At 55.7% G+C, this 17936-nt stretch overlaps 1 protein-coding gene across 8 annotated transcripts in view; it reads left to right on the top strand.

Annotated features, from left to right (window-relative positions):
- RGS3 (regulator of G protein signaling 3) overlaps positions 1-17640 on the top strand; it is a 117605-nt gene extending 99965 nt beyond the window's left edge. For 5 of the 8 annotated variants that reach the window (XM_045563558.1, XM_045563559.1, XM_045563561.1 and 2 more), the window contains 6 exons: positions 3950-4894; positions 11913-11977; positions 14668-14769; positions 15113-15174; positions 15801-15967; positions 16672-17640. In XM_045563558.1, coding sequence (XP_045419514.1) covers positions 3950-4894; positions 11913-11977; positions 14668-14769; positions 15113-15174; positions 15801-15967; positions 16672-16857 — 1527 coding nt within the window. In that variant the 3' untranslated portion in view covers positions 16858-17640. The other 3 variants (XM_045563563.1, XM_045563565.1, XM_045563568.1) reach the window with 3 other exon arrangements.
- The last annotated feature ends 296 nt before the right edge of the window (positions 17641-17936 follow it).

Raw genomic sequence — 17936 nt, 5'->3', positions numbered from 1 at the left:
GGCCTCCTGCCCCCTCCCCAGATCCCCCTGAAGGCCCCAAACACTTGTGTGTAAGGAGCCCAGGAAATAGAGAGAGACCTGGGACAGGAGACACAAGTTCTAATTCTGCACCAACCTCTCATTTCTTAGGTAATTCCCTTACCCTCTGGAGCCTCAGTTTCCCCATCTCTAAAATAAGATGAGACTACTGATGGCTCTTATTGTATCAGACGCTCTTCCTGGCCAGGGCTGGGAGGAGACTAGCTGCAGTCCTGTGAGCGCAGTGTGACATCACTGGGCTCTGTTCTAAGTGAGGAAACGGGCTCAAGGGTTTGGGAGGCTTGGCCGGAGTTGCACAGCTAGAAAGTGGCCCCATTGGGATCAAAATCAAAGCCTGACTCGGGCATCTGGAACATAACTGCTGGGCACCCTGAGAGCCCTGAGTCCTGGGTGGTTTCTTGGCCAATCCTTCTGGGTAGGGGCCCTCTGGGGACAGGCACCGCTGCCTGAGCAGCACTTCCCCTGCCGGCTTTGTTTGGTTTGGCCTGGGTTTAGAGCAGGGTTGGCAGAGGCAGGCTGACTTGCATTTCTGGTTTTGGGTTTGTTGCTGCACTTTCCCCTAGGGGTGGGCGGGCTCGGGCTGACAGTCACCCCTGGGCCCCGCCCCTAGCACCCAGGAAAGGGGAAATGCGGTCTGCTCCCCTCTCAGTGCCACTGTGTGCCAGGCCCCGAGGCCACCCGGATGCTGCTTCCGTCTTTCCCCAAGGACTATCAAAGGCAGGTGGCCGGGGTTGGGGGCGGCCTGGCTGTTGGGGAGGGTCATACGAATGTGGGGCTCTAGGGAGCTGGCTGTGGGGCAGTGTGTGTTTCCTGATTGAAGACTCTCCCTGCAGTGGGGGCGATGGGCTGGAGACCGAGCTGTTCATGGGGACTGAGATCCGAAGTGGGCTTGGGACGAACAGAGTCAGAAGGCCTGGGCTCTACTCCCAGCCTAGTCCCTGATTTGTGCAGGGTGGCTCTGGGCCAGTCACTAAGTCACTGTCCAGGCCGGGTCCTCAGTCTTCCTGTCTGTTCAATGGAGGGTCTTTCTCTCCACCTGGGAACTGCCTGGTGCGGCTGAAGCACAGTCCTTAGCTTCCAGATGGGCTCTGGACTGGGGGGCCTGGCATCATGATTGCCAGTTTCGACTCTGGGCGTTTGGCAGGGTTTGCTTCTAGAGATACATGAGAAAGACATGCTACTGTTTGCGGTCCTTAACTTCAGAATTTCTCTAAGATCTATTTTTTTTTATTTTATTTTATTTTATTTTATTTTATTTTATTTTATTTTATTACACTTCATTTCATTTCATTTCATTCTTTTGAGACAGGGATATAGGTTTTATTTCTCAAAAAGGGTAAAGGGGTTTTAAAGAGACAGAAAGCATTTTTACCCTTTTTCAGGCCATTCTCCCTGTCACACGTTCCCCACTGTCCCTTTTCCCTTCCGAATCTATGGGAGGACCGGCAACGCAGTCATCGAGCTACTTCCTGATGAATCGGGGCGATGTTTTAGACGGAAGGTACAGATTATCAGGTGAATAAAAGGGCATAAGCAATAACTATAACCGTGAGGACTGACGAGGTGAAATGAACTGTCACCTTGCACACAATGTCCGATCCAGGGCTGGGTTAGAAAGGAAACAGGAGGCCCCTGAGAGAGCTATTAGTCGTACCTGTAGGTGATCCGAGAGACCGGCCTCTGCAAATTCAGAAATCATGTAGGGAAATACTTGCACCAAACAGGTTTAGGACAACACACCCAGCAGCAAGACAGATCAACAGAGGTGATGGCCCCGGGAAATCCTCACTGAGGAGTTGTCCCTCTATCTTATACACAGAATCAAAATATGTTAGAAAATATCAGCATTTTCATTTTTTTTCTCAAACAGATACTTTAGATCATCTAAAGGCTGGCCCCTCCACTGGGGGTGACACCTCTTTACTTTGGTGTGATAGACCCAAGGTTTCACTTCTGACATAGATCCATTTCTAAAATCACTACAACTCCCACCACCATCGTCATCTCCTTTAAGAGCTTTACACTTTCTATAATATGTGTTCCTGGTTTGTCACTTGGGCACGTAGGTTATCCCATTTCACATGTGGAGACCTTGAGGCCCAGAGGATTAGTAGCTGGCTCCTCCCGACCCCTCTGTGTGACTCTAGACTGGCCCCCATCCCTCCCTGGGCCTCAGCCTTCCTGTCTATGCAGTGGGGATTTTGGGTTGCTGATGTTTCAGAGTCCGAGGCTATGAGGACTGAGGGGGTCCCTGGGTGGAGTCACCTCCTAGCTACAAGCAGGATTTCCAGGCCAAGAAGGGCACAGGGTCAATGGGTACCTGTCTTTGGCCTGAGAACCAGAGCCCAAGGTGTGCCCTCTCTGACCCTGGCCAGATCTTCCTGAAGTCCTCTAGGACGTCCCCTCCCCTCCAGTCATCCTCGCCACTCGGCAGGGCTCCACTTTCACTTTCACGCTCCCAGGCAGGGCCTCTAACCCACACTGTGCTTTCACATGCGCTCTGGTGCGCCCAAATGCCAGTGTGACCCCTGACACATGTGGGCAACACCCTGCAGCTGCCCTAAGCCACAGCCGGTCACTTACTCCCAGCTGTGGGCCTTTGCCGTTGCAGACTGCCCAGGGCATCACAGACTCCTCAGCATCAGGAGTGGCCTCGTTTGGTGTCAGAGCACCTGTGCAACAGTGGATAAGTCACTGCTTTTTGCACTCAGTTTTCTCATCCACCAAATGGGCATTAATGGTCTCTACAGCAAGAGTTCTTAACCCATGTTCTGGGGGTACTTCCCCATGAAATTCTCCACCTGTGTGTGTGTGTGCACACAGGTGTACACACATTCCCATGCATCTGTACAGTTGCCAGGTGTGTGTGGGGGGGTGTTCTCTTTTTTAGTTTTATGTGCCCATGACTTCTTGAAGGACAAAACCTGGGCTCTAAATAGTTCTAGCTCCAGCAGTCTACGATCTTGAGTGAGAGGGGCCCCGCCCAGGCCTGAGCCCCGCTTCCCCCGTGTGGCTGTGGCACCATTCCTGATGTTCTCCGGGCCCCGATCTTCTTGTGAGATTGTTGCTTTTCAGACTTTCACCAAGGGAACTAATTTTCCCTTTGCAAATAAAATCTACTGTCCGAATGCAGCAAAAACTTGAGGGTTCCAAGGGCTGTGTATGAGGCAGGAAATGCTTTGCTTTTTTTTTTTTTTTTTAATTTAAGGAATCCCTGACTGAGGTTTCTCCAAGCAGTTTAAAAATCACTGGGTGGGTGATCCCTCAGGGAGGTTCTGTGCATCTGTGACATCTGGTCAGTCCAGGTGTGGGCAGTGTTTTAAAGTTCTGGTTTCATTCCAGTTTACTAGTTTCAAAGATACTTAAACACTCACAGCACATTCCTGTTTGAATGACTCACTAGGAACTTTTTAAGGCTTTGAGTGAGGTAGAAGAGATCCTTTGTCTGGGTTCAGCAACTGCTCTGGCTTGGGGGCTTGGCTTGGTTCTGGTCCCTGGAGGCAGAGATTGCCTGGCCGCTTCCTTACAGAGGCGACTTCACCCTTCTTTCCCTCTCTGTGAGCTGGGGACAATGACACTTCCCTTCTGGGGCTGCTAGGAAGGCCATATAAGAGCGGGAGCTCAAGCTGGCATGGTACCTGACGTCTAACCCGAGCCACATAGATGGTGGTTACCTCTCCCTCATCTCCTGCAAACGACCAGCTGGGTTTTTGATGGAGCAGGCAGTTCAAGCAAGGAGACAAGCGTGGACCCTTCCACAGCTCAGCCAGAGGGGTTTTCAGATGTGGGAGTGCAGGGTTCAGGCCACTGCCGATTTTGTACCAGCCTCTGTGACACTGACTCGTGCATGGTGTCTGGCATCTTGTAGCCTCCTCTTCTGAGCCTTCCTTGTTTTCTTTTTGTTTCCCAGATGTTTGAGACAGAAGCGGATGAGAAGAGGGTGATGCCCTTGGAGGAAGGGAAGGGGCCAGGTGCTGAGGACCCCTCACCCAGCAAGGACCCCTCTCCTGGCCAGGGGCTTCCTCCAGGACAAGACCTTCCACCCAGCAAGGACTCCTCTTCTGGGCAGGAACCCGCTCCTGGCCAAGAACTACTGTCCAGCAAAGACTCAGCTACCAGCAAAGAGCTCCCTCCAGGCCAAGAAGCCCTGCCGAGCAAGGGCTCCCCACCATGCCAGGAACCCCCTCCAGCCCAAGACCTCCCACCCTGCCAGGATCTTCCTGCTAGTCAAGAGCCCCCTCCTCACCAGGACCCCCTACTTAGCAAAGACCTCCCTGCCACCCAGGAACCCCCTGCCCAGGACCCATCCTGTCAGGATCCGCTTCCCAGCCAGACCACCCTGCCAGCCAAGGCCCTCACAGAGGAGACTGTGAGCTCTGGGGACCCCCCTGCAGCCTCCAGGCCGACCTTTGTGATACCCGAGGTGCGGCTGGACAGTGCCTACAGCCGGAAGGAAGGGGCAGAGGCGGGCAGCTCGGGAGATGAGGAGGATGCAGAAGATGCTGAGGAGGGGGACGAAGGGGACGAGGATGAGGATGAGGACACAAGTGATGACAACTACGGAGAGCGCAGCGAGGCCAAGCGCAGCAGCATGATCGAGACGGGCCAGGGGGCCGAGGGCGGCCTCTCACTGCGTGTGCAGAACTCGCTGCGGCGCCGGACGCACAGCGAGGGCAGCCTGCTGCAGGAGGCCCGCGGGCCCTGCTTCTCCTCGGACACCACCTTGCACTGCTCTGACGGCGAGGGCACCACTGCCACCTGGGCCATGCCCTCGCCCCGCACCCTCAAGAAAGAACTGGGCCGCAACGGTGGCTCCATGCACCACCTTTCCCTCTTCTTCACAGGACACAGGAAGGTGAGAGGCTGAGGGGGTGGCAGTGTAGGTTACATGTGGCGGGGGAGGGCAGGCCTATGGACTGCAGGGAACCAGCTGTCACCCGTCCCATCCCTGCTCCTTGGTAAGCCTCCCAGTGAACCTCCTACCCTTTGACAGAGGATAAAACTAAGGCCCAGAGGGACCAAGAACGTAGAGCCTGCACTGCAACTCATGACTTTAGGACTCCACACACTGTGTTCTTAAGGCTTCATGGTGCTGCTGGTCCCCCCAGAAAGCAGAGCAGGGGTGGCCCAGCCCACGCCATTGCATGTTGGGATTTAAAAGCACTGAGGTAGTAGCTGGAGAAATAGAGTTGCAATTGAGATATGGTCCAGGCCCAGCCATACTAGAAATCCATCAGCCAACAGCAGCAATGACGATGCTTATGTATTCTGTGCTAGCATTATTCTAAGCAGTTTACATTAGCTCATTCATTCTTACAACGGCCCTATCAAGTGGGTAGGATTTTGTGCCCATTTGACAGATTAGGAAGCCGAGGCACAGAGAGGTTATCTAACTTGTCCCAGGTTATAAATGTCTGAGCCACAATTAGAATCTGGTACCAGAGCTAGCGCTCTTGACCACCGTGCTATTTGTCTTTTGCAAATATTTATAAATAGATAAATAAGTGTTTATTGATATTCTGTTGTGTGCCAGGCCCTGTGCTCTGTGCCACAGCAGGGGCTACAGAAATGTGTGAGGTTGATCTCAGCCTGTGAGAAATTATTTATCTGTGTGGGCCTTGAACGCGGCCTAACAGTGAACAGACTGTGCCATCGCCTTGAAGGCCACCGTCCAGCTCGAGTCCGGCTCTGTTTCTTACTCACTGTGTGGCCTTGGTTGAATCACTTAGTTCCTAGGGGACTTGGTTTCCTTCTCTGAAAAGTAGGGGCTAATAGCACTCATGTGCCAGGGCAGTTGGGGATGAACCAGAAGAGACTGGTGCCTGACAATATCAGCCACATAGTGCAGGCCTTCGGGGAGCGCTGGTTCCTCTTGAAGTATAGCAGCCAATGCAAGGTGTCGGTGTGACAACTGTTGTGAGGCCGGGTGCCTGGGTGGTCAGTGCCCGTGGAGTGCCGCTGACCCTCAGAGATCTGGAAGTTCAGGAGGAGAGACCCCAGGGCCCAGGGCCATCACGGAAGGCTGGAGACAGATGCTGCTCAGGTTGGCCTGAAGGTTGAGCAAGTTCAGAATAAACAGAGGATGAGGCAGGCATTCTTTAGCTAGAGCAGGGAATTCCTAAAGGGCAGTGATGGCAGACACATGACACTCATGCTGCCATTCCTCCTCCAAACACGTGGCAGACATCACTAATGGATCCCAGCATGCTTCCTCACCAGGTTGGGACATAGATAGCCTCTGAGGCTTGCTTAACTTCTCAGCCCCTAGCAGTATGACAAGCTTGGCATTTGGCGAGACACCTTCTGCTGAAAGGTGGTCAGGCTGGAAGGGCAGACTGGGGCCCTCCAGAAAAGGGCCTTGAACTTTGGCCTAGGAACGAGTGTCACCATCTCAGGTCCTTTCTTGATGCAGCCGCCACAGGAGAGTGTCGGGAACTCTCTTACCAGGGCGAGACTCAGGCTTACTCAGATCAGGCCTGGCCACTCCTCTCCCAAGAGCGGCTGAGGCCCAGGACCTACCACTGGAGTCTTCCCAGTTCTACTCCCCCTGCCACCTTTACTCCAGTAAAAACATTTATACGTAGAGAAATTCACACACACTCAGGTGGACACATCTATGTAGTTCCCCAGCTCGGTTGACCTCAGCTCCTATTTTGGGACAGATACTTCAGCCTGGGAGTCCCGCAGGCCTGGACCAGCTCTCTCCTGTCTCAGCTTCCTCCTTTGGGTGCCCAGAGTTCCCACTGGCATCCTCCTCTCCCCCACCCTCTCTTGGCCTGTCACTCCCTTTCTAGGGCTTCAGTGACTGGGCTGGCAGGGGCCTCAGAGCCTGCCCCAGCGCAGTGGTGGCCGCCCTTGCATGGGGCTCTCCCTTGCCAGGTGGTTGTCCAGCTCCTTCACTACTCGCTTGTGGCCTGGGACAAAATGCTTGTCCCTAGCCTCAGCCCGCCCGCTGTAGGATGAGTACCACCCCAACCTCGCAGCCACCTTGGGAAGGTGAGCAGAGGGGCCTGGTGGCACTCTGTGCCTAGTGGCTGGTTGTATTCCTGCTGCTGCTATCCTCCACTCCTCTTGCTCCTCAGCACAGGGTTACCATTATGGAGCACTCCCTGGGTGCTGAGTGCCAGACACTGCCCTAAATACCTACATCAACGTACTTGATCTTCTCAGAACCCCTAGGGAGGGGTTATTACCATGGTCATTTCACCAATGAGGAAACTGAGGCACAGAGAGGGGCAGGAACTTGCCCAAGGCCCACCACCAGTAAGAGTGGGAGCTCACCCTTGTCCAGGTCCCTGTGGCTCCACCCCAGACCCTGCACACTCATGCTGAGGAGGGGCTGGGGGTAGGGAGCTTGCAGAGTGGAGGCAGCGGGTTTCCTGTGGCTTTCATCTTCCTGGGGTTGGCCTGGCTCTCCTGGGAGGGTCAGCTGATGCTGATGGGCCACTGTTCCCAAGCAAGGCCAGGCAAGAGGTGAAGAGGAGAGAGGTGAAGTCTTCAGGCTGTGGAGTCAGACAGACCCAGGTTCAAGTCTCAGCTCTGCCTCTTCCTTCTTGGCTCTGAGACCTTGGCCAAGTTGCTTCTTTGTCTGAGCTTAAGTTTTCTCTTATAAAATGGGAACACTAAGTCTTCCTGGAATTGTCCCAAGGATTCAAAGTAGCAGTACACAGAAAGCTCTGTGCCGTGGCCTTGGGCTGGTCATTTGTGCTGCTGTGAGATACTGAGGCTGCCCAGGGCCTGTGCTGCCTACCACAGGGTGCTACGCAGTCCGATGTTGCCCCTCCCCCCGCCAGCAGTTTCTACTGCGGGAATGTTAGAACCGGACAGATCTTAGAGATGCTCTACTTGGCCGTGGGCATGTCACAGATGGGCCGGCTGAGGTCCAGGGAGGGGAAGGCCCCACGGTTATGCAGTGAGTCACCGCTTTGGCTGGCTCCTGCACTGAGTGGTCTCATGGTGCCCCCTGCTGCCAGCCCCCTGCCCTCCTGGCTGCTCCCTGGAGGCCCACAGTGCAGATCCACAGGCCTTCCCCTGCCTTTTCCCTGGAGAGCCAGGAAAGCCGCAGAGAGTCAGTTCTGTGTCTGGGCCCCACATGCTGTCGCTGAATTCCACGCCAGCCTGGTCTGGCTCAGCACAGGGTCGCAGGCCATTCTTTGACAGCGAGCAGAGCACAGCACGGCCCTTCCCTGGCCATGCCTCCTTCCTCCCCTGCAGGGCACTGGCTTGGGCAGAGGCTATCAACAGAGGGTGCTAGCCCTGCTGCACTAACCTCCTGCCTCTGCCAGAAGTCAGACGGGAACCCCGAGAATGCCTTCCAGCTCCAAGATGTGATGGTGCCTTCAAGCCTCCTATTTTAAAAAATCCTAAAGAAGAATTATTTCTTGTGTATACACAAATAAGTATAGAGTTTAGATCCACTCTTTCCACGGTTCCGTGGGGCCTGCCAGGCTGGGCCAGGTCAGAGAGGGCAGCCATGCGTGGCCAGGTGGCCTGAGAAGTCAGAGCAGTACCCGCAGGGGAACCAGCTAAGGCCCTGCTCACAGAAGAGCCCTCAGTCACCGGTGGGCTCTGTAGCCAGACTCCAAAGTCTCTGCCATGTGCCAGCTCAGGCAAGTTACCAAACTGCTCTGGGCCTCGGTTTCCTCCGCTGTAAACTGGGGGAAATAGATGCCAACGTTCAATTAGATAATGCTCGGTAAATACTCTGGCGCAGTGCCTGGCGTGTAGTGGGTGCTCGACAAAGAGCAGCAAAGACCACACACGCCAGCTAAGGGTTCCCGAGCACTGCCTGTGCCGGCCACCGCACCAGCACTTCGCCTGTGGTGACTTAATCCCCACAGTGGCCCTACGAGGTAGGGCCAGTTATTGCCCTTATTTTACAAATAAGGAAACTGAGGCACAGGGAGCTAAGGTCAGTTAGCTAGTAGGTGATTGAGCTAGGATTCAAATCCAGGCAATTTAGAATCTACACTCTTAATCACTGCTATAATTACAGTTATGATTATAATAAGAATTATAATTATTATTCCAAGAGGCAGTGAGCTCCCAGTGCCTGGAGGTGGCTGGGTGAGGCTGGGCAGGCCCCTGGGATTCCTGCCTGGACTGAAGGAAGGGCTGGGTGACTCCGGGCTGGCCTCCCTTTGCCTTTCAGCGGAGCAGGGTCACCTAGAGAGATAGAGGGGAGAAGCTAAGAGGCAGAACCCCCGTGCAGAGTCCCTTTGCACGCTGGGCCTCGGGTGGGCCTTGCTGCAGCTGCAGGAGGGAAGAGTCTTGGGGGCCAGTCTGGCCCCTTCCAAGGCCAGAGGCCAAAGCCTCTCTGCAGACTTGGGGAGTCCCATTTTTCCATCACATTTTCTTCCCGGCCCACAGATTCCCCCTTGGTGCTGGGGTGTCCCCGGCTTTCCGGGGGGCCGACTCCCAGGGTCAGAGCTGCCCAGCCCCTCTGTCAGGCTGCTTGGCTCGGGCTGGTCCCTGCCGAAGACAATCCCCTCCCGGCAGTGGAAGGAAGAGCCCATTTCCCAGCAGTGCAGAGGCTGGGGGTGGCGGGTGGGGCGGGAGTGGTCCCCAGGCCCATTGTGTGGGGCTGATAAAGTGCGGAAGCCAAGGTTAGAATGGGAGGAAGCCCAGGGCCCCAGGGCCCTTTCCCACGGGTGGGGGCCTTGGGTACTGCCTGGCCAGGCCTAGTGACTATAGCCTGTGTATGCACCGGGTGACAGCGGTAACACTCAACCAGGCACCCCGAGGGCACCCTGGGTGCCAGGACTGGGCCATATGGGCCCAGACTTTATTCTGGTGAATCTTCCATCAGCCTCTTGAGGTGGCCGTCATCATGCCTAAGCTGTAGCTAAAAAAACGGAAGCTGAAAGGCTAGGAAACGTCTCCAAAGTTGGTGGAAGCAGGATTTATACCCAGGCCTGGCTCCAAACCCTAGCTCTGAATTCACACACCATATGTTGTATGCCCCCGTGTGCACGTACACACACGTGTGTTTACAACGCTGGTGGAGTAGCATTCTCAGGAAGGAGGCAGCATTTCCCTTGAGTCTTTTACTGAAAAATTCAAGATGTGCCCGTTGTTACATTTGAGTAGCAGCATCCTCTGGTGGAGAAACATAGGCCTTGAATTCAGATATAGATTCCAGCTCTGTCACTTAAATGCTGGGTGTCCTTGGGCAAGTGACTTAACTTCTCTGATCCTCTGTTTACTTTACAGATTTATTGTGAGGATTAACAAGATAGTATCTGGATTATGCCCATTCCAGGCTCTGGCCTATAGTATGAACTCCATAAATGAAGGTGTAATTCAGCTGGCCAGCCTAGGGTGGGTGCTCCCCTGAGGCCTGTAGCTTCCCCTGCTGGCATATCTGAAAGAAATGAGGCCACTTTCCTTTCCAGAATTAAGAACACAGCATTAAAAGCTTGGCCCATCTTCTTTATCTTACAGATGAGGAAACTGAGGTGGGTGTCATGAGGAGTCAGAGCTGAGACCCACACTTGGTGGCCTTCTGTCCTGTTTGGGGACATAGGTTCTGAGCTTTAGCTTTTCTGCTGCCTCAGAGCATTTCCTGGGCTTCTGCTCCGAGGTAGCACTGTTGGGGCCCCAGGTCCCCTGGAGGAGGACGCTCAAGCAGAGGCAGGGTAAGGGGGACAGAGGGTGGCCCTGATCAGGATGGGGGACTCTGGAGCAGTCTGGGGGAGAGGAGGAGACAGGGGCATTCCAGGCACAGGCAAAGACACGGGGTGGGGTGTGCGGGCTGCAGCGGGGCTCCAGGGGACGGGGCAGGGGGGCCTCCAGACCCCTCTTTCCCTGTCTGCTTCCGCATCTCTTCATTCATTCAACAGATGTGACGTTTTGAACTCCTAACGTGTGCCAGGCCCTGTGAAGCTGACCCAGGCAGACAGAGGCCTTGCTCTCGGGAACTCATAGCTGAGTAGAGGAGACAGATTTGGAACAAGACATTTAGGGCGTGGTGGGGACCTCAAAAGAGGTGAAGGGGGTACAACCTTGTTCTAGGGGTCTGGGAGGGCTTTCCGGGGGAGGAGGCATTTAAGCTGCTTACCTGAGGTCTAGGTCTGCCTGAAGCTGGGTCTTAGGAGGGATGGGCGGTAGGAGGGTCACAAAAGCATTCCGCATGGGAGGACTAGCATGTGCAAAGGCCAGGGGGGTGGGGCGGGGCAGGTGAACATGTTCCATTTTGTCGGAAGGCAGTCGAGGAGGTTGCTGGAGCAGGGGCCGGGCCGGAGCGACAACTGAAGGAGTTGTAACTGGTGTTAAAATGGAGCTTTCTGCCCCAGTCCTATGACAGTAGACCTTGACTTGTTAGGGAGTTGAGATACTCCCGAGGGTACTAGGGAGCCATGGAAAGCTGTTAGGCAAGAGAGGTGCTCTCAGGCCTGTGTATTGATTCACTTTACACACTGCTCTGACCCATCCACGTCTCCTTCAAATGTGGGAATCCTGAATTAACTGCTATGAATCCTGATTTTAGAAATTAAGGAACAGAGGCCCAGAGAGGGGCAGCGATTGGCTGAGTCACACAGCAGAAACCTGGCTGGAGCCCTGCTTTCTGGCCTGTCCCACTGCCTGCAGCAAAGACCCTGTCCTGAGTGCCATCCCTCTGCTTCTTCCCAGCAAGCTGGGCTCCTGGCTGCACCGGGGGCGACCCCTTTGGCTGGAGGCTCTACCAAGCTAATTACACTCCGAGGACAAGCTGTTCCCAGTAGTGGGGTCTCCCTCCCGCACCTGTTGTGTGAGGGGTGGAGTTTTCGGGGGAGGGAGGGCTGGAGGCAGGAGCTATTGGATCCCTGAGGCTCTCTGCTTGGGCAGCAGCCCTGGGATGTGCAGACTGCATTGTGTGTGTCTTTTCTCCACAGATGAGTGGGGCCGACGCGGTTGGGGATGATGATGAAGCCTCCCGGAAGAGAAAGAGCAAAAACCTGTACGTTGGAGAGATCCATGGCCCTCACCCTAGTGGGCAGGGTGGTTCCCTGCATTCCTCTTCCTCCTCTGCCCAAGGGCTTGTCCTCCTTTAGGGGGTCCAGGTGGGGGTAGGGGGCTGCACCCAGTCTCACCTACAGCCCCAGACAGACACCAGGGAACAATGCCTGGGGTCACCAGGGTCCTGAGCAGTCATGCAGAGGGAGGCAAGGTACTGCTTTGGTGCCTGGAAGCCACAGTGAACCAGAGGGAACCAGCCAGACTGCCCTGGCCCCAGCCCAGCGTCTGAGCCAAGTGGTGACCAGGTGACATCCGCAACTCCTTTGCTCCCTCTGGGCTCATGAATGACCTAAGAAAGGGCTGAACTTAACAGTTCACGGGTTCTTCTGTCTCCTCTTGAATGCTAACAGTCTTGAGAATTGCCAGGAGGGGGCGCTGCTGGCCCAGCTACTGTGTCCTGTGCTCCCCAAGCCTTTGTGGCATGCTCCGGCCCCCTTATATTCGTGGAGGTACCAATTAAAAAGGTGTGTGTGGAGGGTTCTCCTCGGGTCTCCTTGTACCCTCAGGACCAGGGCCGTGGATACTAGGGGAGGTCCAGGGGGAGGCAGCAGGGTGCACGGTGACCCCTAGGGGAGCCCCCTCCCCTCCAGGTCCTATAGCACCCACCCTGGGGCAGGGATTGGGCCTGGGGGAGGAGGACCAAAGTCCCTCCCAGTTGCTTCTTGAGACCCTCCTCCCTGGCCTTGACCTTGGCTGGGGTCCACTACCCTAGAAACCCTTTCTAGCCCCAGCTCCTCTGACCTCTCCAGTTTTCTGCAGCGACTGTGGGCATCCCTCATTCTGCAGAACAATCACACTTTTTAGGCAAGGTGAAATGCGCCAACAGAAATAGTCCTTCACACCACTCACCTGTCTTCGCATTTGTAGGATGGGGGAGGGTCCATCCAGCGCCAGAGCTGCGGTGGGCGGCGGCCCCTGGGGCTGGGGGCAGTGCATGGCCGGGGAGGGCAGGCACCCAGGGTGCTGGAGCTGCCCTGTGCAGCGGCGCCAGCCTCTTTTCAGCGCAGGCGCTGCCTCTTGAATTGCCTGAAGCTCACACTCTTAAAAACTTAGGCATAGACTCTTGGCATCTGGGATAACAGAAGAATAATTGCTAACATTTATTGTGCTAGGCACTGTTCTGTGTGCATTACATGTGTGATCTAATTTCATCTTTACTGTTACTTTTATTTTAGATTTCCTTTTTTGTTATTTACCTTATCCTTGTTTTATGAGCGAGTAAACTGAGTGCAAAGAGGTCAAGTTACTCGTCCAGGTCACAGAGCAAGAAGGTGGTAGAGCTGGGGTCTGTCAGGCTGGCTCCTGTGTGACAGTCGAGAAGGCTTGACATGCAGAGAGGTTAGGAAACTTGACAAAGGGCACACATCTGGTAAACTGCTGGAGCTGGGACTTAAACCCAAGGCTGTCTGGCTCCGGAGCCTGGGCTCAACCGCCACCTGCCACCACTGTCCCTTAATTGTGCAGGGTGTCCCATAGATCTTAGTGCTGTTTCTCAGAAGTATAGATGCTACAAACTTGCAGAACACATTTGAAAGTGTAATTATTTAAATTTCTTTTACACTTATTTAACTTTGTGATTTCCGAATCATACATTTTTCATTTTCATTTTTGGTTTCGGTCAGCATTTTCCATCTTCAGGAGGACAGAGACCAAAAATGAAAATGAAAAATGTATTATTCAAAAATCACAAAACGAAATATACACAAAAAATTAAATAATTAAACTTTTGTGTGAAGTTTTTGTAAGTTTATTGGATTTGTAATTCAAGCTTAAAACTGCTAAGACTTCTGGGGCCCCCTGTGCGTTGGTGGGTGGATATGTCCATGCCAGGGCCTGGGGCGAGAGGCTGGCTGGCAGGAGCCCTTCTCTGGGAGGCGCCCGGTGTTGGGGTCTGGGGACATGAGCGTGAAGTATTTAACCCCTTTCTTGCCAGCAACTTTGCCCAGCGCTGGAATCTGCCGCCTCCTGGGAGAAGGCAGTGGCGGTGTGGCTAAAAATGGTTCCTGGCTAAAAATAGCCGGTCCTGCCACCCTGGTGGGCAGAGCCTCCCCTGCTCCCTCCTTCCCTCTCAGCAATTTGCTGACTTGTTCCTCCGCCCCCCCACCCCCTACCACTGCCATGGTAACAGGGAGGCCTGTCACAAATAACAGGGTCTGGCTTCCTGCCGGCAGCCGGCCCCAGAGGCTGTCCCTTGCAGACACATGCCCCTTTCACGGCTCCCTCTCAGGGTTGGCCAGGAGGAGTATTTTTTTCCACTCCCCCTCCTGGTCCCTCCCATTTCCTGGCTCCTCCTGTCTGAGTCCCAGCTCTGGCTTGTGCCTGGGAGTCCAGTCATCCGGCCGGGATTCCAGCGAGTGTGCAGCTGCACCCTGCACCACTGCTGCCCGCTGCCTGGGACTTGGGGTGGGGGCCGGAGCCCGAGGGGTGCTCCCTGCAGACTGTCCTGGGGCCCCAAGGTGGGGGGCCCTACAGCGATGCTCCGAGGCATGTACCTCACTCGCAACGGGAACCTACAGAGGCGACACACGATGAAGGAGTAGGTGCCCTCGACCCAACCCTCAATCCCCACCCTGGATTTGCAGGGACTGAGTGTGCCAGGCGACCAACTCCCTTTTCTATTTCTGCCCCCAGAGCCAAGGACATGAAGAACAAGCTGGGCATCTTCAGACGGCGCAACGAGTCCCCTGGGGCCCCTCCAGGGGGCAAGGCAGACAAAATGATGAAGTCGTTCAAGTAGGTCCCCTGGCACCCCTCAGGCACTCACTGGCCCGGGGGAGCAGGGCTGGGTGGTGGGGTTCAGGGGAAGGGGTTTGTTGGCTTGATCCAGCTCTGGGGAGATGGGGGCTCTCATGGAGGGCTCAGCTGCCCTGGGGCGGAAGGCCAGGCAGGACGGAGGTGGGGGCTGGAAGCGATACTGGCCCCGATAGAGGCAGTGGGCCTCCCTCCTGGACTCCCCAGCCCGGCTCATCCGCAGCCTGGGCCCCGGGGCAGCTGACAAAGGCTGCCCAGCCCCAGCCTCCCCCACACCCCCCGAGCCTTACGGGACCCTCACTGTGTTCCCTCCCTCACCCCTCAGGCCCACCTCAGAGGAAGCCCTCAAGTGGGGCGAGTCCTTGGAGAAGCTGCTGCTTCACAAATGTAAGTGGGGGCCAGCCGGCCTGTGTCCCCTCCCTGTGCTCTCGCTCTGCTTCTCTCCTTTCCTCCTCATCCCGACCCCAGAGATGCGTCTGGTGCTGGAGAGGCCTCCATCCCTCTCTCCTGCGCCCAGGCAAGTGTCCTTGCTGTTGGGGAGAGGCTGGGCCTGAGCTGAGGCCCTTGGTCTGGCCTTGGAGCCGGCTTCTGCCAGCCCCTCCCTGCCCGTGGGAGCTGGCACTGCCTGCCAGAGGCTCCTGGGACCTGTGTGCTCAGACCCATATTCCCAGAAAAACAATAAACATCTCCAAGTACTGAGGGTTTACACTGGGCCAAATGTGCCTGCCGTCTCCTGGGCAGGATCCCATTGGATCCTCCCGGGGCTCCAGGACACAGGATTGATGATCCCCAACTTACAGATGAGGACACTGAGGCATAGAGAGGGGAGAGACCTGGCCGAGGCTCATGAGGAGGCAATGGCAGGGCTGGGACCACATCCCAGGGCAGCTGGCGACCCTACTGAGCTCCAGGCACGTGCATCCTCAAGGCCCCAGGAGGGTGCACTGGGGGGTTCCCAGGACAGGCGGGGCTGGCTCTGCCTCTCACTCCGGGGTCTGGGCTTCTGCCCACAGATGGGTTAGCAGTGTTCCAGGCCTTCCTTCGCACCGAGTTTAGTGAGGAGAACCTGGAGTTCTGGCTGGCTTGTGAGGACTTCAAGAAGGTCAAGTCGCAGTCCAAGATGGCAGCCAAAGCCAAGAAGATCTTTGCTGAGTACATCGCGATCCAGGCGTGCAAAGAGGTAGGGCCTCGGGCCCCCAGTCCCCACCGCTCAGTGGCCCTTCAGCTGCAAGGCGGCAGCCAGCAGCTCAGGAAGGGGAGAGACCGTGTGCCCAGGGTGGGAAGAAGCAGGCTGGGGCCGGGGGAAGAACAGAATCCTGGTTAATAATACAAATGGCCACCGCCTGGTCACGTCTGTGTGCCAAGCACGTGCTGAGCCCTTTTTGCATGTGCCCTGGTGTTTAATCCTCAAGAAAACCCGTGAACTAGGTTTTAATATCATCTGCATTTTAAAGATGTAGAGACAATCTCAGAGAGCCTAATCATGGTAGCTGACATCTATTGAGTGCCTACTGTGTGCCAGGTACTGTGTGCAAAGTGCTTGAGATGGGTAATCTGGCTCCATTCTCACAACTCTTTGAGGAATATACTATTGTTTCTAGCCCGTAGATAAGACAACTGAGGCTCAGTGCACTTAAGTGGTTTGCTTTAATTCACAGTCCCAGGTGTGGCACTGCTGGGATTTGAACCCAGGCAGCCTGAGGCTAGGGGTGGTGTTTTCAGGCCCGAGGGCCCCCACTTCAGGTGAACCTTAAGATGTGGGCAGAGGGGCTTGGAGGTGAGAGGCTGGGTTGGTCCCATTCCCGCATCTCCCCTAGAATCAGTCCCACCCCCACCCGACCCCGCCACAGGCAGCCCTGACCGTGTCACCCGCTGCCTCTGCAGGTAAACCTGGACTCGTACACACGGGAGCACACCAAGGACAACCTGCAGAGCGTCACGCGGGGCTGCTTCGACCTGGCCCAGAAGCGCATCTTCGGGCTCATGGAAAAGGACTCGTACCCTCGCTTTCTCCGCTCTGACCTCTACCTAGACCTTATTAACCAGAAGAAGATGAGTCCCCCACTTTAGGAGCCACCGGAGTAGAGCTCAGCGTTCACACCAGGCAGGCTGGGCCCCCTGCCCACCTGCCTCCCTCCCCCCTGCGACGGAGGGGGCAAGCAAGCCCCCAGAGGCTGTGTCTCCGGACAGACAGATGGACACTTGGATGCAAGACCTGGACCGAGAGAGGCCCAGGCTGCTGGAGGAGTAGAACGACTGGCCCTGTTGGGTCCCCGCTGCCCTGGTACGAGGGGGGCCCAAGGGTCCCGGCAGGTTGGGGGCCCCGTCTAAGCCGGATCTGGAGCTGCCGCTCCCTGCTGTGGAGACTTCAGAGACTTTCGCGTTGACCAAGTTCCTTAAAGAGCTGGCTGATGGTGCAGGAGGCCCAGGCCTGGGCTCTGGGGCCCTCCTGGGGGGCCACTGGGGCTCGCAGCTCAGACCCTCGCCTTGGGTTTTATTTATTTAAACAGTAGTTGGATGCTTGGCACGTCGTCCTATGATAGGAAACCCTTGCCTCATCAGTTTTCCTAATTTACAAGTGCAATATTTTAACCAACGCCTTGTGAAAAGCCACCTTGCAGAGGTGGACACCCTTTTCCAGTTTCAGGGGATTTGCTGGTCCCGGCACCAGTGGCAGGCAGCTGTGCCTTCCGGACTGATGAGGCCTGGTGGCCCACCACAGTCTGACCACACACAGAAATCTGGTACCCCCTGGGCAGGGTGTCCCTCAGGGGCTCCGGGAAAGCATGGCACCCTCAGACCACACAGTAGCCACGTTCTGGAGCAAATAAAAGGCCTGTGTTATTGTTCTGACCCTTTCTGTGTGTTCCTGGTCTCGAGCCTTCCCAGGGGGCTGGGGCTGGGAGGGTTGGTCATTGGGCTGTTGATCCAGCTGCTGCTCCTCCCTTGCCGTCCCCTGCCCCCATCCCGGAGCCAGATACGCTGGTGAGCGCCGCTCTCCAACTGCTTCCTCTGTGCCAGGCCCGGGCCCGCTCATTCCAGTGGGCATCGCAGTTGCTCCCCACACCTGGGAGGTTGGGCTTGTCCCCATTTCACAGATGAGGAGAGTGAAGCACAGACAGGTAAAGTGACTTGTCCAAGGCAACATA

This window comes from Lemur catta, chromosome 10 (assembly GCF_020740605.2).
Source record: "Lemur catta isolate mLemCat1 chromosome 10, mLemCat1.pri, whole genome shotgun sequence".
NCBI classification, from domain to species: domain Eukaryota; kingdom Metazoa; phylum Chordata; class Mammalia; order Primates; family Lemuridae; genus Lemur; species Lemur catta.
The sequence above is the reverse complement of the archived record's forward strand: the minus strand, read 5'-3'. Positions and strand labels throughout refer to the sequence as shown.